Source organism: Apodemus sylvaticus, chromosome 1 (assembly GCF_947179515.1).
Source record: "Apodemus sylvaticus chromosome 1, mApoSyl1.1, whole genome shotgun sequence".
Taxonomy (NCBI): domain Eukaryota; kingdom Metazoa; phylum Chordata; class Mammalia; order Rodentia; family Muridae; genus Apodemus; species Apodemus sylvaticus.
This window is the reverse complement of record NC_067472.1, coordinates 4,698,862-4,725,602: the sequence shown is the minus strand read 5'-3', so window position 1 is coordinate 4,725,602 and position 26,741 is coordinate 4,698,862. Positions and strand designations below refer to the sequence as shown.

General features: G+C 43.4%; 2 protein-coding genes across 10 annotated transcripts in view; one reads left to right on the top strand and one right to left on the bottom strand.

Moving 5' to 3' along the window:
• Window positions 1-981: 981 nt before the first annotated feature.
• Dclre1a (DNA cross-link repair 1A) lies at window positions 982-21,799 on the bottom strand. 9 transcript variants are annotated; one of them, XM_052182859.1, is made up of 10 exons: window positions 21,700-21,799; window positions 20,170-21,224; window positions 17,584-19,188; window positions 16,034-16,167; window positions 15,111-15,229; window positions 13,600-13,740; window positions 11,767-11,912; window positions 10,539-10,693; window positions 2,968-3,109; window positions 982-1,427 (listed from the first exon to the last, which is right to left on the bottom strand). In XM_052182859.1, exons 2-10 carry the CDS (start codon window positions 20,633-20,635, stop codon window positions 1,267-1,269), a joined length of 3,069 nt encoding a protein of 1,022 aa, XP_052038819.1. In that variant the 5' UTR covers window positions 20,636-21,224; window positions 21,700-21,799; the 3' UTR covers window positions 982-1,266. The 9 variants fall into 9 exon arrangements, 8 of the variants coding, with proteins under 8 accessions (XP_052038819.1, XP_052038834.1, XP_052038827.1 ...); XM_052182874.1 differs by lacking the exon at window positions 21,700-21,799 and adding an exon at window positions 21,441-21,690; XM_052182867.1 differs by lacking the exon at window positions 21,700-21,799 and adding an exon at window positions 21,495-21,690.
• A 172-nt stretch (window positions 21,800-21,971) lies between these two features.
• Nhlrc2 (NHL repeat containing 2) overlaps window positions 21,972-26,741 on the top strand; it is a 47,476-nt gene continuing 42,706 nt past the window's right edge. Inside the window, exons 1-2 of the mRNA XM_052182927.1 lie at window positions 21,972-22,359; window positions 25,276-25,428. Of these exons, the coding sequence (XP_052038887.1) occupies window positions 22,182-22,359; window positions 25,276-25,428 (331 nt within the window). The 5' untranslated portion in view covers window positions 21,972-22,181. The remainder of the gene's footprint in view (window positions 22,360-25,275; window positions 25,429-26,741) is intronic.

Below are 26,741 nucleotides of genomic sequence, written 5' to 3'. Positions count from 1 at the left end.
GTGTCTTTAATGTTTATTTTTAATTAGTATACAAAGAATTAAGTTTCATCTTGGCCATTTTCAATATTTTGGCAGTTTCTTATAAAATTAAACATACTAGGAAAGAAAGGTTGCAAACTTCTTTCTTCCCAGCACTTAGAAGCAGATGCAGGCAGATCTCTGTGAGTTCCAGGCCGGTCAGGGATACACAGACCTTATCTTAAAAATAAACAAAAATCTAAAAATTAAAAATGTAACTCTTTACTACATGACCCAACAATTTCAACCCTTGATATTTGCCCACTGGAGTCTAGAGCATTTTCATATAGAAGCCTACAAATGGATGGTTACAACACCTTTACAGTGTTCAAACACTACAGTGACCATTTCGCTGCTACTAAGATGTCAGTACGTGAGTGGAGAGAAAGACATGTCCCAACACTGCAGCAGAATTTAACAGTTCACAGAGTAAACTGTCAAGCCGCCCAGGAAAGGGCGTGGAGCAGACCCGCTGTGACTGTGACTGTGTGAAAGAAGCTCATGTGCAAATGGTGCCTACTTGGTGGTCACAACTACGTGATGTTTGAGAAAAGACAAAAATCAAGAGAGAATATGAGGACCAGGGCCTGCCAGGTGCCAGAGATCAGTCACAGGGAGTAAAGGACGAACCCAGGGCACATAAAGCACATAAAGGGTTTTTGAGGTAGTGAAATGTTTGTATGACACCCTGATGACTGATGTGCCATGTGTGTGTAAAAGCCAATAGAATACGCACCACCACCACTGAATCCTAGTGCAAGCCACAGACGATGGCTTTACAGTGTCGGCACACACACACACACACACTGAAGTTAGTGCATCTACATTCTGGTAGAGGACGCTATAATGGGGCTTGAGGCATATGGAACTCTGAACTTTTTATTCATTTTTGCAGTGAAGATAAAGTTGTTCTACTGAAAAGAAAAGAAGACAATAACAAAATCTATCAAAATAATGCTACGGTGAGTTCTATATTAAGTTTTATTTAAGAATACATATCATATAAAAGTTTTATTTCATAATTACATAGATAATGCTCTGTGTCTGGGATCCATGTTTGCTGCAGATGACTGTGGCCTCCATGGGGACGGGGTTAAGAATGAAAGGGACTGGGAAGAGCTGCTCCCAGCTGTCACTGGGAATTCTGAGAAGCACCCAGCACCTTGGGAATATCATTGTTCAAAGCAAGTGAGGAATGCAGTCCTGAGACTGCTGCCACACGGAACCCAGCTGACGTCTGTGACAGCATCAGTATCCTGCTTCTGATCGCCACTCCTTGAAGTATTTCTCCATCGTGTTCCTAGACTGAAAGCTGCCGACGTTGACAGTGGGTATGATTTTCTGTGGCTTCAGCCACTGGACAAAACGTTTCATTTCTAAGTAGCTGCTGTGTTCACTATAGGGAATTCCTGTAACATTAGAGGGAAGAGATTATTTTCTAAAAACCAAACTAATAGAAGTAAAAAAATATAAGATAGAAAAGCAATCTTGAATATTACTCTAAAAAATAACCCTCTGGTGCTTTAGTTATGATAATAAAACTTGATGTCTTGCTGGGCAGTAGTGGTGCACTTCTTTAACCTTGCACTTGGGAGGCAGAGGCAGGTGGATCTTTGAGTTTGAGGCTAGCCTGATCTAAAGAGCAAGTTTCAAGACAGCCAGGGCTACACAGAGAAGCACAGTCTTGAAGAAAAAAGACAAAACAAACAACAACAACATTCCCCCCCCAAAAAAAAACCCTTGATGTCTTTATGACTAATAAAGATGAAAACATTAACATAACATAAAACTCAGGGCACATAGAAAACAAAAACAAAACCACAATGTTTCAATGCATATACCTAGACACATACATTTTTAGAGTTATGTTTAGTTGGAATTTATGGCTTCCCCTAAACCAGTGGTTCCAAATCTGTGGGTCCCGACCCCTTTGGGAGCCACACAAGTCCAAGGGTGTCCTACGACCATCGGTGAACACAGATGCTTACGCTATGACTCATAACAGTAGCATCATTACAGTTCTGAAGTAGCAGTGAGGGTAACTGTGGGTTGGGGTCAGGATGGCATGCACATTGGAGGCCGCAGCGTTGGGAAGCCTGAAACCCACTGGTCTGCACACTTCCCTTGGCTGTGAATGCCAGGAAAATCTGGAGGAAATATGAGGAAAACGGGAAGACAGACAGACGGGGCCTCTGGTTCCTAGAGTAAGGAAACCCCAGTGCCCAGCTTCACATACACAAAAGTGAGAAGGAAAAAAAAAAAGGAATTCTAAAAACCCCTTTCTTGTCTTTTCTCAGAGTGGCAGAACAATGGAGGGGTCTGAGAGTGAACCAGTCTTCAGTGAAGGTAAGTCAGCGGTCTGGTGACACACAGCACATCTCTACCCAACATTCTGAGGGAGAGGGTAAACCTCCCAAAGGGAGCCTGCACCAGCTGCTACCTTGCCGTCACCACATCTAACCCACCTCTTCCTGCCACAATCTTCCTGTGACCATGGAATAAAACCACAGCATTGCCTGTTTTGAGTAATTCAATCATTTCCTCTAAAATCACCCACTGTTGCCTGCAGTGGCCTGCTCTAGGTAGCATCAGGGCATTGCCATCTCTCTTACGCTGGCTTACAATGGACTGGGTAGGAATTCAGGAGTTATAGAGAGACGGAAACTCCTGAGCGGCTAAATTCTATGCCACCTGTTTTTCTTGGCTGTTGATTTACAGTGCTTTTAAGTAAGACAAGCGTTAAAGTGCGTTCCAAGGGAGAGGCTCTGGACTAGAGATGGGCCAGTGGTCAGGATGCTTGCTACCACACCTGATGACCAGTGAGAGAACTGACTCTTGCAGGTCGTCGTCCTCTGACCTCCATATCTACACGTGGTATGTGCACACAAATAAAGAGATGTAATAAAAGGGAGAAATTACTGAAGAGACGGGAAGCTTGAATAACTTTACCATATATTGATATATTCCCTTTTATCTGGGGAGTAATATCCGCTATGCTAGATATGTTGTTAGAGTGTGTCCATCCTGTCGGTCGGAACGCCAAAATCTGATCGTATCTCCCACCACACTTCTTCAAATGGCTCTGCAAACCCTGTTAAATGAAAACAGTGCATGACTGGCTGGTCATTGTCAAGAGACGGAATTAAAGGGCGAGGTTAGAGACCTGGCACAGGCAGCTTCTGCTGTTAATACCTGCGTGCAACAACCTGGTGTCCTGCTTCAAAAGAGACAGTCGTGGGGAACACAGACGAGGCGGCCTGGAAAGAAGCCGTGTGAGTTGTTTGGGACCTAAGTGGCTGGGTTAAGCGAGATCTGAGCTAGCTCCAAAGCTGCATAGACACCAGATAACAATAAACAGAAAGGCAGCACACGTAGTGTGTGGGCACAAGCTGACGGGGCTGGGGAGGGGACACAGAAACCAGCTGAGGTGGCACTGTGCTCGGTACAGACCACATTTTACAGATTCTTCTCGGGTATTTGCATTTACCTCAAACGTGGACTGGACTCTTCTCAGTCTTCAGGCCACTGTAATCGCAAGTAATACTCAGTCTTACTCATTGCTTTTCGTGTTTTGTTTTTGTTTGGTTTATAGGTTTTTTTTGAGACAGGGTTCTATGTGTAGCCCTGACCATCCTTCCTGACGCTCACTCTGTAGATGAGGCTGGCCTCGAATTCCCAGCTGCCTCTGCCTCCCAGGTGCTGGGATTAAAGATGTGTGCTACCATCTCAGAGCTTGGTCACTGTTCTATGGCTGTGAAGGCACACCATGACCACCTCTTACCAAGGAGGGCATTTAATGGAGGGCTTGCTCACAGTTCCAGGGGCCTGGTGCATTATCATGGCAGGGAAGAGGATGCAGCAGGCAGGCAGGCATGGTGCTGGAGAAGTGGTTGAGGGTTCTATATCCTGAGCCAAAAGCAGAGAGGGACTGAGTCTGTCACCAAGCCCACCCCCAGTGACATTTACTCCAGTAAAGCCACACCTTCTAATCCTTTCAAATACCTCCACTTCCAAAAGACTAGGCATTCAAATATTTCAGCTTAACAGGGCCATTCTTATTTAAATCACCACATTCCACTCCCTGCCCCCATGCATTTGTAGCCATATCATACTGCAAAAGTATTTAGTCCAACTTTAAAAGTCCCAATAATCTACCACCGTCTCAACATTTTATAAAATCCCAAAGTCTTTTGAGACTCACGGCAATCTTTTAACTGTAACCCCCAGTAAAATCAGAATCAAAAAGCAGATCACAGATTTCCCACACACGGCAGTACAGATTGCACATCGATATTCCAAAAGGTAGGAAAGGTGCACAGGGAGGGAATACTGGGCCACAGAGAGACTTAAAAGGCTGCAGGTCAAACCCAAACTTCTACAACGCTGTGTCCGACATCAGAGTGCTCTTCAGATCTCCAACTCCGTTCCACGTTGTTGACTGAGACACACTTTGCTTTTGTGAACTGGTTCCATATCTGGTCTGCAGCTCTCCAGAGGTCACCCATGACTCTGGCATCTCTAACATCTTGGGGGTTTTAAGGCAATTAAGGCTTTGCCTTTACAGCTCCACACAATGGCCTCTCTGGACCTGCATTCAGGGATGTCCCTCACTCATACACTCCTGGCCACACACACACACACACACACACACACACACACACACACACACACGACTGCTCTCTGCAGCTAGTGGCTGCTCGAGCTTCTCCTGGATTCCTTCTCACAGGTTGGAAGCTTAGCAGGGCGGGGTCTTCCCCTGCAGTCACGACTCCTTTATTCCACCTAGCATCAGGCTTTTCTTTAAACATTTTATTTCCTTGGGCGCTGGACTCAGCTCCATCACACTTCCTGGAGCTCCCTTTCCCCCAAACTGCACTTCATGCATTTCTCTTTGTCCACCTTGCTCCTTTTCACACTGTAGATCAGCATAAGAGTGATCAGTCAATACTACTAGGCTGTCTTAAAATTTCCTCTGTTAATGCCATTAGTCCAAAACTCCTTAATTTAGCCTAGGCAGATTTTTCAGGATAAGGGCAAAACTGGCCATGTTCTCTGCCGAAGTATCACACAAATGGTAATCTTCTTACCCTCTGAAACTTCTTAGGCTGGGCCCCCACAATTCAAATAAATCACCATCAGCACTGTCTCCCTGTGAGGGTGGCCCATCCAGCCCGACTTAGAGTGTCCGACTACTTTTCTAGTTCAAACGTCCGCAGTCTTCCATACACCCCCATCAAACAGCATGGTGGGGACTGTCACAGCAATACCCAAGTTCCTGGTACCAACTTCTGCCTCAGTCACTGCTTTATTGCTGGGAAGAGACACCATAACTAAAGCAACTCTTATTTAAAAAAAAAAAAAAAAACCCATCTAGTTAGGGGCTTGCTTACAGTTTCCGAGGTTTAATCCATTATCAGCAAGGCAGGGAGCATGGCAGCAGGCACAGAAGGCACAGTGCTGGCGCTGAGACGCTGAGCTGTTATGGGCTTTTGAAACCTCAAAGCCCACTCCGGCAAGACACTTCCACACCTTGTAGTCTTTCTCAAATCATGCCACTTCCTGATGACTATGCATCCAAATACATAAGCCTCAGGGGCCACTCTTATTCAAACCACAACACCTGCTCCTCTTGTAAGGGTTGAGTAGGTTAAAGTGTCTCAGCTAAAGTCATAACCGACTACGGCATTTCACAAACCTCTTTTTGACAGACTGGGGAAACTCAGCAGAAGGTGACAGTGGCATGAGGCTGGTGATGCTGACATAAGGGATATTTCTGAAGGTCAATGCTTTGGAGTTTTAAGGTTGAAATCTAGGATTTCAAAAGGGTAGAATTAGTTAAAATGCACTTTGTGGATGAAATAATCATGTGTATACGCCCGCGCATGTAGAGATGTATATAGAAGACATGGGATATCCTGTTCCTGTCCCTTGAGTCAGCGTCAGTCATTAACCTGGAGTATGCCAGTGGCCACCCCCAGCACTGGGGCTGCAAGCACTCACACCTACCCTGGCTTCTTACAGGGTGCTGGAGATGTGAGGCCAGAATGTGCCTGCACAGGGAGTGCTCATCTGCTGAGCCGGCCTACCAGCCCTGCTTGGCTTCCTTTTGTACTAACCAAAAGCTTTTATTAATTTGAAGAAAATATAAAAATATCTGTCATGAAAGGACGGCATTTCTAGTCAGCTCCTAACTTTGATATTAAGAGCTGGATTTACAATACTCAAGTTTCTATTACAACATCCCTAGCATTGTATGTTTTCAAGTTTTTGTTTTCGTTGTTTGCTTAATTACTATTTTCCCCCATTTCACTTTCCCCACTTTGCCCTCAGTCTGAAAGGAAGTGGCAGTAAAAGAGACCATGGATAGTAACTGTACTTGTAGTTCCACAAACTGGAGTCTAGTTTGCAGCATCCATTACCAACATAGCTATTTCTATTTGTGTGTGTGCATTCTCTCTCTCTCTCTCTCTCTCTCTCTCTCTCTCTCACACACACACACAAACACACACACACACTCACACCATCCATGTGCCTGAACTGCCTGAAAGAATTAAACCGGCACCAATTTTTGATTCCTATGAGACAAATTAGTTATTCTAAAATTAACATGTGATATAAGCCAGTGCTACAAATAGAAACTTGTGGTTACACGTGCCAAATCTACAGAAAAGGCTGCCAGCAACCCCTCACTGGGTTAGCTACACTTGTGGGGCTGTTCTCATGCAGAAAGTTATTATAAACAATTTAGTCAACACAAAACCCCTGATTTATGACTGTCTCCCCATGTTTGTTAGTAACCAGTTTGTGAGAAAAGCGCCTTGGCAACGTTGCCAAGGTTTCCTTCAGAATGCCAGCACCCTACCCCGCCCCCCCCCCAGCATCTCTGTATTATGTTTTAACACATTTAGTCAATAAGGGTTAAGTCAAGGTGGCAGTCAACCATGTGACACCTGTGAGACCTTGGGACGAGCATCGTTCACAGCGTTTCAGCCTTTATTTTTAGATATGAGAATGCATGTGATTGCGTGTGCTGTGTGTGTGTAGGTTCAGGGATACATGTAATGGTAGTGGCTGGAGGTTGATTTGTGTGTCGTTTCCTGGGATCCATCTACCTTCTTGCTAGGTTCTCTCAGTAACTGAAGCTGGTCAGGTTTCCTAAGCTACCGGTCAGAGCGCCCTAGGGATTCAGCTGTCTGCTTCCTGCTGCTGGTCTACAAAGCACACATTACATCCAGGTGCTTTTTTGTTTGTTTTGTTTTGTTTTTAACAAGGGTCTGGGGATAGAACTCAAATCCTTGTACAGCAAGCACTTTAATGAACCCCACATTCTAAAACCCTTTAAAGATTCCCTGAACACCTTGAAAATGACTGGGTTTATCTTTTTCAACAAGAAAGTCATTATGTCTGATGTAGTACAAATATTTGGGGTTGGTAAAAATTTGGCCATAGTCATTAAGATCTAGAGATATAAGATATGGCGTCACAATACTCATCAGGTTCCACTCCTCTGTGCCCATTAGACTAGGGAGCTTCAGATTTCCCCTCTATCTGTTCACTTCCAGGGAGGATGGGACAGAGTCCTGAGAGGTACAATAGGTATCTGCTCTAGTTGTACAGCAGGCAGCGGAAGTAAAGAAGGTGTGGCTCATGCCCTGGAGTGTCACAGCCCCGTCCTTCAGGTGTGCCAGGAGGACTCCACTTGCTGTTTCTTATCTTTCTTAGACATTCATCATCTGAGAGCCCTAAAAAAGTAGCCTTTTCATACAGGATTAATTTTTAATATCAACTCCCAGAAGTGGTAAAATAAGCTCAGAGAGTATTAAAAATTTAGACAATAGTGCAAGGTTACTCCCTTTTCAAGAACGCCAGCTTAAATCGTGCTCAGAAATAAAGGCTTCCAAATCTGCCCTGAAAGACAGTTTGAGTTCCTGCATAAAAACTACTTAAGTTTGCAGTTGCCTCAAGATTTATTTCTGTTTAGGTCTGGAACGATAAAAATACAATCTAAAAGAAGCTCCTGGGCACCAGGAAACCTGAAGCTATAGGCTGTGCAGGAGCCACCCCTGCCCTGTTTCGGGGCACGGCTGCAGGGAAGCCTTACTTCATTTACTGCCTCCCCTCCGTGTCCCCTCCCATGTCCCTTCCAGGGTCACCCGATTCTCGACAGTCTCAACACAATGAAACCACTGAGTTCTCTGAGGAAGCCTCTGTGTGCCCAGCCTCTGCAGTGCTCTGGCTGCTCCCAGCCGCTGGCCCTGCTTCTGGTCTCCATCTACCTCCCCGTTGTGTATTCACTGTTTGTTTTGTCTCTAGGATTCTGGGCAGCAACTGCCAGTGTTAAAATCATACAGTTCAGCAGTTTTCAGTCTACTTACAAAATCAAACATCGCCATTACCAAATTCTAGACCATTTACATCACCCAGAAAAGAAGCCCTTTGCCCCCGGTGGTCACTCTCCACTGTCTCCCCTCCAAACCCGGGCAGGCGTCCTGGGCCTAAAGACTTAGCAACACATGGGTTTGCGTTTGCCTTTTCAATCTTGCATATTTTTCTCGTAGTTCATGCTGTCACATGTTTTATTATCCCCTCCCTTTTCATGGTTGAAGAGCATCCTGCCTTGCGGACACCTCACACTGTATTTGTTCACTCAGTATTTAATGGGTATTGGGGTTGTCTCTATGGCTGCTATTGTGAATATTTCCCCAGTTTTATGCATGGGGATGTCTTCTCAGGTAGCACTGAGATATGCCCAGGACTGATCAGGTCAGTAGCAAACTGAACAAGAGGCATCACTTCAGATCTCGATAGCAAAGAACAGGGCTCGGATTTCTCCACACCCTTATCAATGGCAGTTACTGTTTATCTGCTTTACTGTAGCTACCCAAGTGCGTGGGAAGGTGACTTCACTGTGCTTAGGATCTGAAGCGTCCTGATGTAACATCACCGTGCCTCTTTTAGTATGCTTAGAGGCTGGCCGCCAATGTGTAACGAACTGCCTTCTCACTCCTCCTCGGCTCTCTGCCGTCTGGCCTCTCTGTCATTATGTCACTGCACAGGCCCCATGATGGTTTATACATGCTTGGGCCAGGGAGTAGCACTGTTAGAAGGTGTGGCCTTGTTGGAGTAGGTGTGTCACTGTGGGTGTGGGCTCTAAGACCCTCAATCCTAGCTTGATGGAAGCCAGTATTCTGCTAGCAGCCTTTGGAAGAAGATGTAGAACTCTCAGCTCCTCCTGCATAGTGCCTGCCTGGATGCTGCCATGTTCCCACCTTGATGAAAATGGACTGAACCTCTGAACCTGTAAGCAGCCCCAATTAAATGTTGTCCTTTATAAGACTTGCCTTGGTCACAGTATCTGTTCACAGAAATAAAACCCTAACTAAGACGGTCCTGTGCTGGTCAAGCATGGCAGTTCTGGTGGAAGTCTGCCTTCCTTCCCTCACTTGGCCTTCTCTACAGCAGATGGCATCCACCAACAAACACTCTTGTAAAAGGTTCTAACCCTCCAGTGTCCATTATACTGACTGAGTATTGTGGACCTTGAATACTGGCTCCCCGGTCCTGATAACCTGCTCAGAAGAAACAGGCTGTATTGGGGATGAGAAAGCACTGCTGTTCTCCAGGACAGAGGCGCCAGTCCTTCTGACGAGCATCTCCTGAGACCTCCACCGAGTGCACAGCTCCCAACTTAAAAAACGCTCACAGGGTTGAGTCAATTAATTACCAATGTGAACAACCCTGCCTTGACTATATCTGAAAATTTTCTGGATTATAAATTAAGGAAGGTAACTTCTAAAATTGACCTTTCACTTCATGCACCAAGGAATGAACATTCGTTTTCCTGGTATCTTGTTATTTGTAAGGTACAGGCTTCCTAGTTTAAAAAGTTTCAGGAAAGTTACTTTATGACTATGATGGCAAAATCAAATCCACATTTTGTGCATTATGTTCTAAATCATGTTTATTACACAACATTGCTGTTTCCATTGGCAGGTGTAAAAACATTCAAATATGTAAAAAAAATAAAAATTCCTAGAACTTAAATCTGAGAGATAGGTCCCAAAACCACAGTGACATATTAGACCTTTCATATGGCATGTTGGAGCTTATCCCTGGGAACTTACACCAGAACTTCCTGTCAGGACACAGGATACACCAGCAGTTCATGCCAGGGACCAAAATCAGAACTGAACAAAACATGCCTGAGGAAAAGAGCTTACAACTGTCTAACTCCCTCCCTCACCCTTACCCACTAGGGAAAACGGCCTTAAAATAGAAGTCTGGATGACCACATAGGACAGGCTTCTCTGTCTGTGCTCCTTCCTTTGGGCTAATCGTCTACTGTCTGAAGTCCTGGTGGGCATGTGAATCACCTACAAAGGCATACACGCAGAAAGGCTAAAAACATAAAATGTTTTCCTTGGGGGGAAAATTTTCATTCTGACAGAATTTCTTAGGGTTATATTCAGATAAATATCTTTCCTAGCTTATGTTAAAAGATACACATCTTGAATTCTTACCTTAAAATTAATTTGCATCATTGGGAGGAGGTGAACCAAAGAGTTGCACATGTCTGTGGTTATGAGGGACGTGACTTCTGGTATATTGAGGCACTGCAAAGTTTTATACTTTTCTTGGGACATGCCCACCTTTGAACCTAAGACATCAGCAATGGCTGTAGGCAAAGCAAAAGATAAAAACCAATGAAACCATAGCTTGTTACACAAACAAGGTTATAACTTTCTCACATTTTAAAGAAAGAATTTACCAAATAAAAAACAAATTCACAAAATAAAATTCTCATTTTAACCACAAATAGCCAAATGAGTTTGCTCACTAGCTATGTGGAATTAACAAAGAGAAAGCCAAAGAATTTATTTTTAAAAGTCTGTTACTTATTATTTAAGAACGACAAAACAAGTATAGAAAGCAGGCGCTGAAATGGCTCAGCGGTGAGAGTACACACGCCCTTGCAGAGGCCCCAGCATCCTAGCTGGGCGGCTCAGATCCTGGAATTCCAGCTCCAAGTTAATCTGATGTGATCCCCGGCCTCTGTGGGCACCTGTACTCCCATGCACAAATGTGTGTGTGCATGAGCGCGCGCGCGCACGCACACACACACAACTAAAAATACAACTGATCTTAGAACAAAACTAGTTCAGAGAACAATTTAACTTTTGCTCCTGGGTGATTGCTTCTGTCTTCCTGCGTTTTGTCTAGGTGGCAGATGTGTTGTTTGGTTTCTGCAGAGTAGTCCCCAGTTCTTCAGTGTGATAACGCCATGCCAGCCTCAAGAGAGGACATGATAAGCCAGGCTTTAACATGAGCCGAAGTTCTTCCTTCCCATCTGCCGCGTTTACTAGTTTTGTTCTAAGATCAGTTGTATTTTTAGTTGTGTGTGTGTGTGTGTGTGTGTGTGTGTAGATGGGAAGGAAGAACTTCTCTGCTGGCTCGCTGGTGGGTACGGCAAGGGATGATGCGGTACAGCTATGCAGTGAGTGCCTCAGTGCTTCACGGACTGCCTATGGATGTGAGAGGGAAGATAAGTGCGCTTGTCAAAGGTTCCCGTAAAGTTTAGCCTCCTGGTTTAAAGGTGTCGAACGCTCTCCATTTTACCTCTGACTTCAAAGGTAATACTGGATCATTTCGGAAAATAAGTATCAAATGTAGGGGCAGGGCTGAAAGGGTCCGCGCGCAAGTCTGATCTCTATAATATATTAATGTAAATTAGACACCGCTGCCACCCACCTAGGAAGACTTTCTCCTTTCCGATACAGTACGTGCCACAGACAACAAGAGCACGTGGGTTTAGAGTTACAGCCTCAAAGGCAGTGTTGATGGCAAACTGGATAACCTCCTGCTGAGATGGGAAGGTATATTCTGGGCTGCAGTACCTGTGACAAGGAAATGCAGTTCTTACTAACAGAGGTCTGCTCAGATGCTATGTTACAAGAAAACAAACCAGTGAAGTTCATACACCAGGAGTACAACTACTAAAACCACAGCCCCACACTGCCTGCAATGAAAATACGTGTTTCTAGTTACTGGCACAATAATAATTTTTCACCATACATTTTTTAATTACGTTTTTATCATCCTCAAGAAATTTGTTGTTTGAATACTTTACTTCTCAATAAGAATATATTTTCCCAGTTGATCACTTTACTTATGAATGATAGAACTCAGAATCTATTTTTAAAACCCAAGTCACTATCAAAGAAAATACAACTGAAAGAGATTGTATTTGTAGGAAAGAATTCTTACTTAATAAATAAGCTAAATATGAATTTAATATAGTATTTCAAATTAAAGGTAATATATACATGGTTATTTCCTTTCACAAATACATAAATGCATGCATCACAAGAATATAGCAGACACAGGGATGGCTCATGGGTTAGGAGTGCAGACTTTTTTTCCAGGGGACCTGAGTTCAGTTCCCAGTACCCACAAGAGACAGATCTTAACCTGACTGGCAGCTCCAGCTCAGGGGCTCGAACAGCTTAGGTTCCCATTGGCACCGTCACTAAGTGCGTGCACTTGCACAGACATAGAGTTAGAAATCATAAAAACAAGTCTTTTAAAACACACACGACAGATCTAGCTGCATTGGGTACTCAGAAACACCCGGGTGAAAGGCTGGCTTCTAGCTATTTGTATATATTTTGAGATGAAGAGTATTTTTCTAAAATATAATACACTATAAAGACTGACCAAATGGTTTTCCATGACTTTCAGAACTGTTTTTGGTACTTAGTCAAAAGTACCAAAAGGAGAAAGAATCCCAGTCCTTTCTTCTAACACAAAGAAATCCAGAACTGTATGAAGAATAAAACTACATTTTAAAAAATGTTACTTCTGTAATTTCTCTACCATTTAAAGGACACAGGAGAGAAGGACGCACGCCACTGAGAGCGAATGGCCACAGAAAGACTGGCTTCTAGGGTTTTTGCTTTTATTGGGGAAGATTATCTTTTACTGAAATATCATATTCAAAGAATCCTTGAAATGTTTATATACTTAAATCCTACAAATCAATGAGTTATTTTAATACATGGGATCACATTGTATAGTAAAAATATATATAATTTCTGTCAATTAATAAGGCTAAGACCATATAATCTAAATATAAACACTTAGGTGATTATATTTGTATCACTGAAGGATTCAAAGGTATCACTTATAAATTACTTTTTAAAGAAGAGTAAAAGTAATCCCAATACTCATAAGCAAAACCCCATTGTGGCCTCTGTTTCCTCTCTACAACTATACCCAATTAACTATATAGACATTTCAGAAAAAAACAATAAAAGGTATTTTCCTAAAGTTTGTCCCCCATTTTTTTTTTAGTAACAAGACTGTCCTATAAACATTTTCAATTAAAATAACAAAAAATTATGACCTATAATTCTAAATTTGCCTTTTAGCAGGTTTTTTTTATGGCATCCTTTTGATAAACACTCTTAAAACATAAATTAGCTGTAAACCATCATTTAAACGATCTGAACAAATGCTTAAATTAGCCATACAGCACAGGACATAGCTATCGGTGGGACAAGGGAGAACACACAAGTTTCTCACGTGGTATCGAGGAACAGTGTATGGACTCTGCGGCCTGCAAGGAGAGAGCGTTCCATGCTGGGGTCTGCCCGGAAGTCTCCAGTGTGAAGTATGACAGCACCACTGGGAAGCTGGAAAAGGATCATGGTAGCACCTGGACAGCTGGACACAAACATTTTAGAGGAACATGCAGGGAACAGACGAAGAGCCAGGAGCAAGGGTACATCTCTCAATATCAACAGGAGAATGGACTTTATCAGTGGCACCAGTGTGCAGGGAAGGTAGCTCAGGTCTACAGGGTGCACATCTCCAAGGAGCTCCTGCCTTCTTCAGGACAGGCCGGCCTGGCTTCTAAGCCCTTAGGACAACTTCTGTCTGCTAAGGGTTTGCTGAGACCCTAGCTTGATGGCATAGTTTATGTGAACTGTGTGATTTGTGGTAAACATTTCAATAATGACAACTCCAGAAAACATCAGAACTCAAACTGGCAATCAAAAAAGAAATATCAGCAAAGCTGGAAACCATTAAAAAAAAAAGAATCTAATTTGGTAATATTGGTTTGGACTTTAGCAAATCTTGATTTTGCCTTAGTTCTTTCCCATGATGCTTACAGTTTCTATGATATAGGCTCGCATCCCAGAAAGCAGCACAGTGAGTAGCTGTGTTTGGGCAACATGAACCTTGATAGCACCTTATAGTGGGGGAGGGCAGAGATGCAGATGGATAGGGATGGCGAGGGAGAGGGAAGGGGAAGGAAAACAAAGGAGATGAGTAGAGAAGGTAGAAAGGGAGAGAGGGAGAGGGAGAGGAAGAGGGAGAGAGGGAGAGAGAGAGAGAGAGTGAGAGAGTGAGAGAGAGAGAGAGAGAGAGAGAGAGAATAGACTACTATCCATGTCAATGAAAAAAGAAATCTTCCAAATCTTTGTTTCTTTGTTTGCTTTTGAGACAGGGTTTCTCTGTATAGCCCTGGCTGTCCTGGAACTCACTCTGTAGACCAGGCTGGCCTCGAACTCAGAAATCTGCCTGCCTCTGCCTCCCAAGTGCTGGGATTAAGGGCGTGCGCCACCACTGCCGGGCCTTCCAAATCTTTAGAGTCTAAAATTGAATGGTTTTTGTTTGTTTGTTTGTTTGTTTTTTAGTTTAAAAGTGGGATGGGGGCAGAGAACCAGTCCTCTGGTATCCAAACAGAATATAAAATTTTACTTTATATATATAACTTATGTTAAGGAAAATGGAGAACTTCATCTTTGAAGACTAGTAACAAAATGTTTTTTTTTAATATAATGTGTCACCAGTCAACTGTACAAATATAAGTTAGATTTTTTTCTATATATAGCCTGAGAGTGAAATTGTTTTTTCGAAAGTATAAATAGGATTCATTCTGGTTTAAGAATCCAGCTTATCAGCTCTAAGCTCTCGGACAACCATTCTGCCATTTTCTTTTTCAATGCTATTTAAAGCAGGCACCTCTTATGCTACTGGCGTGCTGCCCACAGTGGCAAGTGAGTCACTGAAGTAGTCTTCATACTTACTGATTGGCATCCAGCAAAACAACCTTGACACCATCTACTACGCACTCAGTGTCCATCGGCAGCTGATGGATGTATTGTTCTTGCACACGAAGCTTCTTCTTCAACAAGTTGCCAGTTATCTGCAAGGCAGGGTGTATAAGAAGCTGGTGCTGTGTCGTTTTCAGTTTAGAGCCACGGCATGCCAGTGCTCACGGGTTTCCCACTGTTATGTATGTGACCCTCCACAGCAGGGACAAGTCTGTAAGCTACCCGTGTCACTCACTCTGCTGCTTGCTCACCTGGGAAAAGCCCACCATTCCCAGCAGGAAACACAGAATGCACCCTGACCTGGTCCCTGCCCTCTGCTGCGGGTTTATCTCCTGTGTGAGCTTGTGGCATGCTCTGGATAGTCTGAACTTTCTGAAAGCTCGGAATACTTATTTCTGAGGTGCCTGTGTCTCTCCAGACTAGGCTGTGAGGGTTACATGACTTTCTAGCTGAAGCCCCCAGGAACTGTTAAATGTTCACAATCTAACAACCAGTTCAAGGTATTTTGTACCATGAGACTTCCTCTAAACTCAGCTGGTACCACTGCTGTGGTAATAATGCCGCTCTAGCTTTACCTGGAAGATACAAGCTCCCTAACATTATTTTGCCTCTGTATCTACTTAAGCACTCAGAAGAATGTTTACTCAGAGAAACTTGGCTTAGTGTGTACACTTAAGACCACTTAGTGTTCTCACATAATAAAATACTTGTTTGTAGAAAATAGGTTGTATCTGTTGACAGTGACATATTTGATTTTTAAACCTAAATGTCCAATCTGCTTTAGCCATCTTCTCTAGTACAATGATGGCTCTTCTAAGTTTTCAATACTGTATTTTTTACCGAAGTTTCTCAAAGTCACAACATCACTCCACAGAGTTTAGAGGACTGAAACTTACCTCACTGCAATAGACCGGCCACGTGAAGTCCTTGGACAAGCCAGCATAATGATCAGAATGGAAATGTGTGAGAAAGTAGGCAGTGCAGCCTTCGACCTCGCCGTACTGAAAAGCATCCACGGTGAAGCCAGTCCCTGCAACAAAATGCCCCGCAGTGGGGTGAGCAGGAGCCAGGCACTCCCATACCTGGGTCCCAGGCCAGACTTCTCCACTCTGCACCTCTCTTTTATGCTTTAAATTCACTATGAGTTTCTTAAAAACACACATTTATCAAAAGGTAAGAGTAATTCCTGTTTCTGCTAAATATTCCAGTGTAGAGGCTTGAGAATAGTCTCACCAAAAAAAAACAACAACAAAAAAAAAAACAAAAAAAACCCCAAAAAAACAAACAAACAAACAAACTAATTTAAGACTGTTAAGTTCCAAACCAATCATTTCTTTTCCCTGATCAATATTTTGTGGTACAGATGCTTAGGGGTAGGGCAAGTGAAATCTCTAATTTCTACCAAGCACTGAGAAGAGAACCAGTTAGGACTTCAAAGCCATGAATTCCAATGAGGGGGTGACAATGACAGGCTTTCAGGGGTCAAAAATGTACCAAAGTTTGCAGTTCTCCAAAGAGTCAAAGTAAAAGGAAAGACAGGCAATATTATCTGTAGTCCTTGGGTTCCATTTTGGGGTGGCAGAGGAGGAAGGAAATAAGGAGGGATTGCCTCAAAAGTCTCCCCAGAGGAAAAATAACAAAAAGGAAGTTGAGAAACACTGTTCTAAAGTGTGCTTATGAGTGAAACAGTCAAGTGTGCTTGCTGACCACTGATAGGCAGGCAAACAGGCTCAGACTCACCATACTACCGAGACGGCCAATACGCAGCACGTGTAAAGTATAAAAAGCGAATCGTAATGATCAGTGAAATCAGAACCAGCCCTGGCCCCACTTCAGTGAGGCATTCCTGTGCAGTATCAGAAGCAGAGTGTATCCTTGCTGTTCCCCTGCATATTCCGACTAGAAGAGTTAGCTAGCTCTCTTTAGGAATTCATTTCTGGGGCTCAACTTTCCCATGAACTTATCTGTGAAGGCATGGGCAGATATCCAACGGGAACACAAAGAAGCAGAAATCCCTATGTTCTCACACTGCTTGAAAGCTGGCATTTGGGGGCCTGTCACACTCCCCTTCTTTCAAGCCACCGAGCCTGCGTCTTCCCAGCAGTGCTCAGATACTAGCCTTTGTTATATTTACACCAACGTCATACTGTCTTTAAGGTTACGTGGAATCTCCACTGTTCACATGCCTTTCTGTAATCTATAATAGCTACCTAACCATTACAGTATCAATGTACAGGTTAATACAAATTTGCTGATAATGGAGGGAAAAAAATGTAAAAACCTCCAACCCCCAATCCTGTTAAAAGATTCATAAAATATCATAAAAAGCAAAGGAAATATATACCCTACACAAATTATTTCAAACTTATCTACCCAATGACAAAGAACATGACGTTAAACATTGCTGTGTCTTCCTTGATACGCTGAAGTTGGTATTTCAACATACCAGGGATTCTCTTATAGAACGGACACGCCCTTCTCGATTCCCCTGCACTTGAGGACTCTGAAACGTTCACGCTCCCTCTCTTCGTCCGGCCGTGATTCTGTCTTACAAAGGCTTTGTCTTTGCTCAAGCTGACTGTTCCCAACTCTGGATTGTCAGTGAAGTGGCCTGACCTTCTCTGGTATGTTCCTTCCCGTGGTGAATTTGACTTTTTAAATCTCTTTCTTCGATGTTGCATCCTCTCTCCAGAAAGTTCCACAGAGTTCTGACTCTCACTTAAATTCTTTGCATCAAATTCTAAGTCACTCAGAGAGCTCCGTGCTTTCCTCTTGCATAACCGGGGCCTCTTTTCATTGGGACTCACAACTGGACTGGCATTTGGCCCTTCTGATGCGCTCTCCCTTGGTGACATCTCTTGTCTTTTGGGTGGTAGTCCAAAAAACACCCCTATATCCATTTGCTTCATTACTTTCTTAGATGGTTGGCTTGGGCTGCACTTGGGACTGGAAGGCGACGTGCCCAAGGGCTTGTCAAGAGGCGTGCTAGAGCGCTTCTGTGCGTTCCTGCAGGCACAGGTAGCACCTGGAGCACCAAGGCCCTTACTCTGCGCCCCTCTAGTCTGACATTGGGTTGGATGCAGAGGCAGATGCTCGGCTCCCTCCTTTTCACGTGGCTTTGATGTGGCACTTGTAAGTAAAGGCAGAGAAGTCTGATTGCCAACAGCTGATGTTTTCTGTTGCTGATGACTTGATGCAGGTGAGTGGAATTTCTCTGGCTTATCTGGCTTGGCCTTAGTGGTCTGATAATTAGAAGCAGCACCTCCCCCTGCCAACGCAGGTGAAAGCAAGAGAAAGGCCGCATCTGTGTGTGGCGGGTCCTCTCGGGAAAGTGTGCTCAAGGTGTGGGAGATAAGCTGGGAAGAGTCACTTAGTGTACTGCTTTCACCACACCCGGCCTGGGTGACCAGGCTCTTCACTGTGGGCTGGATCCCCTCTGCTTCCTTTGGGGAGGGACCGTGAAGGTTTTCAAAGATGGCAGAGCCATCTTCTTCTAGGCTGCTGTCTTTAGAGCTTTGGGTATAAAATAGTTCCTGCTGTGAATCGTCCAGCTCTTGGTCGATGTCGTAAGTCTCCTCGTCACTGTGCAGCGGAGAATAAGAGATCTCACAGCCACCACCGTCATTTTCTGGCAGTGGTGAAGCCATACTCCAGGACTTGCTTTGGCTGCTCAGTGCAACCTCAGCAAGAGGCGATCCACCTCCTACCAGCTGGTCTCTCTTAACAAACTCTGCATGCTGTGGAGCTAGTGACATTTGAGAACGCGGAGAAGAGGCACTCTTCCTGTGGGTTTCAGCTGGAGGCTGAGATGTTTTTAGACACTGCATCATCAACAAAGAATCATCTAACACTTTTCTTAAGTTCCCAGTTTTCAGAAGCACAGACCGTCTTCCCGCAAGGTTATAAGGAGAATCTGGCACCGCCGCAGCCAAGGCATTCGGGGCACTGCTGAGAGGCTCTTTGCAATCTCGACTTTGAGCAAGCAGGATGTGAGTGTATTTCTTATAATGAGAAGGAATTGTGGAGGTACACAGCAAACCCTCGGGACATTCTGAGAATAGTTGAAAAAGGAAAAAAAAAGATCATTTAACACAATAAACCTTGATGGCACTAACACTATAAAGTAACCACTAGGCACAAAACCAGGGTTCACCATTTTGTTTTGTTTTGTATTGAGACAGGGTCTCTCTACACAGCCCTGGCTATCCTGGAACTCTATGTAAACCAGGCTGTCCTTGAAGGCACAGTTATCTGCTTCCCAAGGCTGGAAGGAAAGGTGTGGCCCACCACGTCTAGCCTTCCAGGGGTCGCCTCTAAGGACTATGTTAATATCTGTGGCTAGCTGCATTAACAGCTGTTGCCAGATCTACAATGAAACACCAAAAATTAATCCAGCATAATTTTACAAGGTTCTATTCATTACATTTATACCAAATGCTTCTAGATTGCTTTCCAGATCCTCTTTCCACAGGGAGATTTGAGATAAGTTAAAAACAAATAGTCATAATTCATTCCCCACATAGTCCAAGGAGCATTTTCTATGTGTTAAGCATGACATTTATCTTAAAATATAATAGAAACATGGCATCACTTTTGTCACTGGCACATTTCTGCAAGACTGAATCATCTCAGACTACATTCTGGTTCCTCTTCCGGTATACTAACATGCAGGATGCGTACAACACATCCATATCTAGAAACCTGAATGTATTTATAATTTTCTATCTAATTCTAAAGTAGGATAACAAATAGGCCTGTTTATTCAGCCTGCAGGAACACTCATCTATAAAATGTTAACACCATCCAATTTATACCGTCCTTATGAAGAGTTAAGTAGGGAAAAAACAGAGTAAAAGGTTCAGTGACAGTTATGGAAACTGAGAAGAAGTTGAGATGACAGCTCAGCCAATAAAATACCTGCTGTGTACAGGAGGACCTGTGTTCCAATTACCAACCTGCACATAAGTCCAGTATGGTTGCAAGTGCCTATAATCCCTGAGGGGACACTGAGTCTTGCTGGGCCTTTTCTTACCTGTGTCAGAGATGGGTGGAGAATCCAAACACTCAAAAACATGCCACCGGGGCGTCTGACCTAGCAATGAGGAGAAGGGCATCTGGCAGCTTGGGCAGTATCCGTCATAGACTGGGCGCACCTTTGGGGTCACCTGCTTCCCTCTGTGACGTCTACATTGCTTTTTTGGTGTTGTCTCCTTGCTTTGAGACTGCTGACTCTCATCTCTGAAGCTTGAATCCTGACTGGAACCTGCAGAGATCTGACTGTCTGTTTCTGCAAGGCACACTCTACGGTCCTCCGTTTCGCCTGGGTTTTCCAAAGTTCTTTTTTCATTTCCTTTTCCTTTTGACTGGTATTTCCCATCTGTTGCTTTTTCAACAGATCCTGAAACATTTTCAGAACAATTATTCGGATGTGGTGGCTTGGGTTTTCTTTTAGATTTATAGTCCCAGATGTCTTCTTCCCAAAACGTGTCTTCTAACATGGCAAGATGGTTTCTGAGTACAGCACTAGTCTTTGGTGAATTCAGAGTCCCATTTCTTGTAACAAATCTTTAATAGGAAAAAAAGTAACTAAAAGCCAACGAACGAATGTGGTTGGAACTGAAGCTTTGGTGATATTGGCACACAACCCACTTAGTACCTGTGAACGCCTGCTGTTCCATTTATACCACAATAAAGAGAACCCACCACAGGGTACCATCTACATGGTTTTCTTTGCACTGTAACATTATTTAATTCAGGTTCTTTTCTCAAACTTCCCAGAACTTGATTTATAAAAATAAGAATCAAGAATGCCTTGAACGTTAAGCACTGATGGTAAGTACCAGGCTCAATGGCTTTAACTGAAAACGGTCGCCATATATTGGTTAGAAAGCTATTCTGGCTCTCGTTCATGTGGACAAGGGTCCATTCACAAGTCCAGTCCCTAGTTCACTGAATGCAAAACTAGTCACACTATAATCAAATAGGTGTTGGTTACAACGGACAGTTGTCCTTATTCCTGACTCATGGATACAACCAGCTTCAGTTTCCTGGGTCAGTCCATTTCTTCCTCCATCATAGGATCAAACCCTGCACAGTGAACAAAGGTCAAACACGTGAGACTCTACTCCACAACACAGAGGCTGTCTGCCCTGAAAGCAATCCACCACCTCTGCAGACCTCCAGAGAGGTCAGGTACTAGAAAATATCTACAGGTTCCCCGTCTTTGCCTTTGGATCTGGGGTGGGAGAAGGTCTGTAAAAGGGCCCTACATTATTCTCAGGTTAAGTAATGCCAGCCTCTTACAGTGCCCTTCTGCAGCTCGCCCCGCTGCTCCCCGGCAGTCCCTCGTGGGCACACCTGGCCTGGCAGCCTGGGGATCAGCTGCAGCTGCCTCCTCTCTGCGCCACCTCCCCCGCTCGCGGGACATTCCATTCGCGCCCGCACTTTCAGCACATCCAGAGTCACAGGACGCTTTTGTTGTTGTTGTTGTTAACACAAAACCACTGGCCTCACTGCCTACATAAAAAAGCGTCTCCTCTGAGGACTGCTTTACCCTCTTTACCTTTCCGGTCTTTCTTGGCGGGAACGCTGTCCCGCTGTCACTGCCGTGCCGAATCGGCTGATCTCATTTTAAGAGTGGGACAACTGGGAAGGCTTTTCTTAAGTCGACTCTTTTTAATTTGTACGTAGTTATTTTAATTTTATTTGTCCTGGAAACTCTGTCGGACTCCAAAGGCAGTGGGTTCCCAGCTCCTCTGGAGCGCGACCCCTGCAGCCTTGCCCGTGTCGAATCTGGCACTATGAACGTCCAGGCTTCGCGGCGGCCCGGAACCTGGAAGGGGCGGGGTGGGCTGCTCTGGAGTTTAATTACGTGTCGTGGAAGCACGGCCCTTTGGACTTTGGCGTCTGAAAGAAGGCTTATTTTAGGTGGAAGCGTGTGTGGCGCAGGTCCGGGCTCGCCGGGCCCCGCTCTGAGGCTAGAGGGCGGCGCACGCTGGCCCGACCCGCGCCCTCGGCCCCGGAGTTCCTGGGAGCTCGCGCAACATGGCGGCCCCCGGAGCGCGCGGCGCGAGCCTCTCGGGCCTGCTGCCCGCGCAGACCTCGCTCGAGTACGCCCTGCTGGACGCCGTCACCCAGCAGGAGAAGGATGAGTTGGTCTACCAGTATGTGCAGAAGGTGGACGGCTGGGAGCAGGACCTAGCGGTGCCCGACTTTCCGGAAGGTGAGGGGCTGGCGTCGGGGTGGGGGCCACTCCCGGGTCCTCCCCTTCCTCAGGATGGCTCCCTCCCGCCAGCAGTCTGGAGATCTGGTGCCCTGTGGTCCGCCCACAGCCCCGAGGTGTTCCAGAGGAGCGACACACCGAGGGGTTTCTGCAGGGCGGGGACCAGTGTTTGCGTCTCTGTCTTGAATCCTGCGTGGCCTGACGTCAGTAACCCCAAGACTCCATGGATGTTTACTGATCACTTCTTATGTGCCACAGACGCTTTTAAGCACTTGAGAGATTTTACTTGGTACAACCCACTGAGACCCTCTTACTAGTCTTGTTTTACAGTTAAGGAAACTGAGGCACAGGAAAGGCTAGGGAATCTAGCCGTCTAATAACTGCTAGAGTTGAACTACATTTTATAGACCTCACATCTGATGCTTTTCTAGTTCTTCCGCGTTTCCACGTTCAAAGTGGTGAACCTGTTGAGTTTTAAAATCTGGAATCAATTTTAGCTTAGTACTCAGTTTGAATCCTAGCAGTGGGAACTCTTGGAACTCGGGAAATAGATACTCCCGGTAGTGCAGTTTAAACAAAACGCTCCTTTACCTTCTTTGGTTGGGAGTGTCATTGTTTAGCCTACTCGTGTTGGCACGTGTCCTGGCATGATACTGAAACCACATGCATAGTTAATTTGTTATGTGTGGCAGGGTTCAGGTATCTCCCGGAAGGATATATCAGTTCCTCTTTCATCCCACAACAGTCTTGGATATTTCTTACTCTTTTGCACTCGCCTTGAGAGGGGCTTACCCTCGCCTTCCTTGTTATTAGACTGGATTTGAAATACTGTGGAATTGCAAGAGTTGGCTGCATGGAGGTCGATCCCATCGGAGAAACTTCAAAATGACAAACACATATATGCAAATGTATACATATCTTCTGAAAACTTTGTAATAAGGAGCATAGTAAATGCACTATTATAAGCCAGCAGGCCATCAGCTAGAATTTTGAGAAGTGTTTAAGTTTCCTAGTTTTGTTTGTATTTATAGTAAGTTTACTCTATTACTGTGATATTTGACCACTGTGACTGAAATCATACTGAAAATAATCAGGCTTTGTTTTTGACATAACTTGATGCTCTACTGCTCCCAGTTATTAACAGAATGTTAAAAACAAACAAAGCAGTTTTTGAGATAAAGTTATGTTCAATCTTGATTGTACTTTACTGATCTACTTAGAAAATACTCATTGTTCAGAAGGTGCCACCTGCAATATAATGGGTAATCCAGGCCGACCTGAAACTAAATCCCTGTTCCTTCCTTTGTTAGCTTTTTTATTTTGAGCACATCACTTGATTTCTCCAGGTCTTGAATTTTTATTTTATTTTATTTTATTTAACTTATAAAGAAAGTGGAACTGATAATTACTTTTTAGGGTAATTAAGTGGAAGTAATTCAGGCAAATTCTTAGAAAACAAAAAGACTCATTAAGTGTTGGCCATTTATTATATACATTGTAATTTTTGCTGCTTAAAATACATTATTATCATTAAATCCTGTAAATACCTGGCACAATAACCTAAATTACTTAACACAAAAACTTAAGTAACTGTTTCTATACCCTCAATAAGTCAACTGTAACAATTTATAGAGATAGAGTATCTTGCAAGTGGGATGTGAAATACATGTCAACTAGTAGATTAATTAGTAGTTCTGTGTCATCAATTAGATATATAGCTAATACTTATCAAAAGGAATAATTAAATGTTCACTGAACCCTAAAACTTTTAGCGTAATTGGTGGAAATACTAATTTGTTTGAGATCATCTTCTCTAGAATGCTGTTATAATTGAATAACTACAGTTTTTGTTGTTGGTTGTCCTTGCTACTGTAGTATTTATGTCTGGTCCCAGGGACCTGTAGTTATTCACCTTCTCAAAACATTAAATGGAAAGTTCCAGAAACAAACTGTTGATCCGTGTTAAATTGTACATTGTTGTATGGCATGACACAGTTTTGTGCCTTCCTCCTGTGTCCTCTCCAGGATGTAATAATCAGCCTTCTGTTCATGACATAAGTCAGCCCTTGTCTACATCTCAGTGTTGTGTGTGCTGCCCACGACTACTCAGTTAGTAGTTATTCTGGAACCACGATAAGTCATCCTTATCTCACGTATTAATTGCTCCAGAGCAATGATGTCATCTATTGCATATTGCATGGAGAAACCATAAAGTTTCTTTTGTAAGTGAAAAGTTGACATTTCTTGACTATATAAAGAACAACCATGTACTGTGGTTCTAAGGTCTATAGTAGGAATGAACTTTAACCCTTCAAATTGTAAACAAGCAACAGGTAACTGCACAGTTTCGATCCTGCACCTCGAGCTGCAAGTAGCTTAAGGAGGGCAGTATGTAAAGATGCAGACGTCTGCATCTGACATCTGTCTACATCTGACATCTGTCTGCATCTGACACTTGATTATGGGTGCAGTTAGAGTTTTAAACACAATTCTTAGTCCTCTTGGTTTTGCTTGAATGTGTTGATTTTATTCACTTCCCCAAGACTATTTACTATTTCTGAAAGGGTTTTTGCATTTGTTGGTTTTTGGTACGTTTGTAGGTTGCCTCACGAGCACATGCCCGTTCTCTGCTGTTTCCACCCTCCTGTACATCCCTCTCCAGGCTTTTAAACGTAGTTGCCTAGTTGATCTTTTTATGAAGTCATACATACTTACGTGGTTAGAATCATGAAGACTCAGGTAGACTAATAAACTCAACTGCTATAGACTTTAAGCAGTGCTATCATCTCTTAAAGTGCTTGACTATTTATCCTGGTCTTAGGAACACAGATTCACATTTTAATGGATAGTTTAGTTAAATTACTTTTTCTTTGTTGTTTCCTTTAATTGTTGTAATTTGTTTTCTGCAAATTCCAGGATTAGAATGGCTGAACACAGAGGAGCCTCTTTCCATTTACAAGGACCTATGTGGAAAAGTGGTTATCCTTGATTTCTTCACCTACTGCTGCATTAACTGTATTCATGTGTTGCCTGATCTCCACGCCCTGGAGCACAGATTCTCTGATAAAGGTACCTGTTTTTTGATTGGTTTCTCACACACTGCTGTACATAAGCACTGGAAGAGTATCTGGCTCTTTTACTCAAAGGAGAATGACCATTTGGCAAGACTGTGATGCTTCTAAGTGTGATCTGAGTCTGTGAGTAGCACTGACTCCTGTCCCCTCCAGGTCATCTGGTTCATCTGAGTCTGTGAGTGAGCATTACCTCCTGTCCCCTCTGGGTCGTCAGGTTGGCCTTCACTAGACTCCCTGACCTCCCTCCCAGGCAGCACTAACCTGCCATGCTTGATTTCCATGTACTTTTTCATGAGGGGTTAAACTTAAGTGATAGTGGTTTGCTGGAGATCCAGGTTTTGTCTGAGGGTAAGAGCTTAATTTACTTTAGTCATGATGAGATATTTAGAAAAGTCTTTTTCTATCCCAGGCTTAACTAAATTTGTTCTATGAAAAAGTGAAACATCTGGCCACAATTTTATGCTCTTCTCAGTGTGATGATACAAAGGTTTAAATTCCTTAGCAGGAAATGCCATTAGCTTTCTGACGTGAACCACAGTGGAATGCAAAATATAACCGATACTTTTCCTTTGACCTTGTTTCATTACAAGATGATTCATTACAGTTAATGTTTTCTAAAGCACACTAGGAAATCCTCTTATAGCATTAGGGCCTCTAGAGATAGGGAAGATTATACTTAGTGTTTGCTGTCCAGGTAGGAGAATAATCAGGTTTTTATTTTTTGTTGACTCCTTTCTAAAAATAACAGGAGAGTAAATAAATTGATAAAATGGTTTCATTTAAGTTTGAACTAATCAATATTCCTGGTGTTTATGTGAAAGAGCAATATGGCTACTGATTTGTGACTGGGATAGACCATGAATATGCACAGAAGGAGGATACCCAGGAATGTTCTTGAACAAGACTGCCCATAAAATCTAAAAGTATTATGAAGACTTAACGTGCTTTTTAGCTATAATATATTCTATTTTAATAATGTTAACCAAAAGATTTACAAGTGACTAAATCATCAAAATTGATGTGTATAGATTTAAGAACTGTGTTTTATTTGGGGCCCTAGGTAGTATGTGTAAATAATAGGTAGTTACTCCAGCCAACACATTTACCAAGCATGTATTTAGAATATGTTTTTAGGAAATATGCAACAAATCTGAGTAAGATGCATTAAGGTGGCAACAGCCATTATTTTGTAAAATTAATGTATGTAAAATTTTTAAGTCTTATAGAACCCTCTCCCCACAGAGAATAGTAACTCACTTTGCCTGTGACACTTTAAAAAGATTTTGCAGTGAAACAGAATCCATGTAA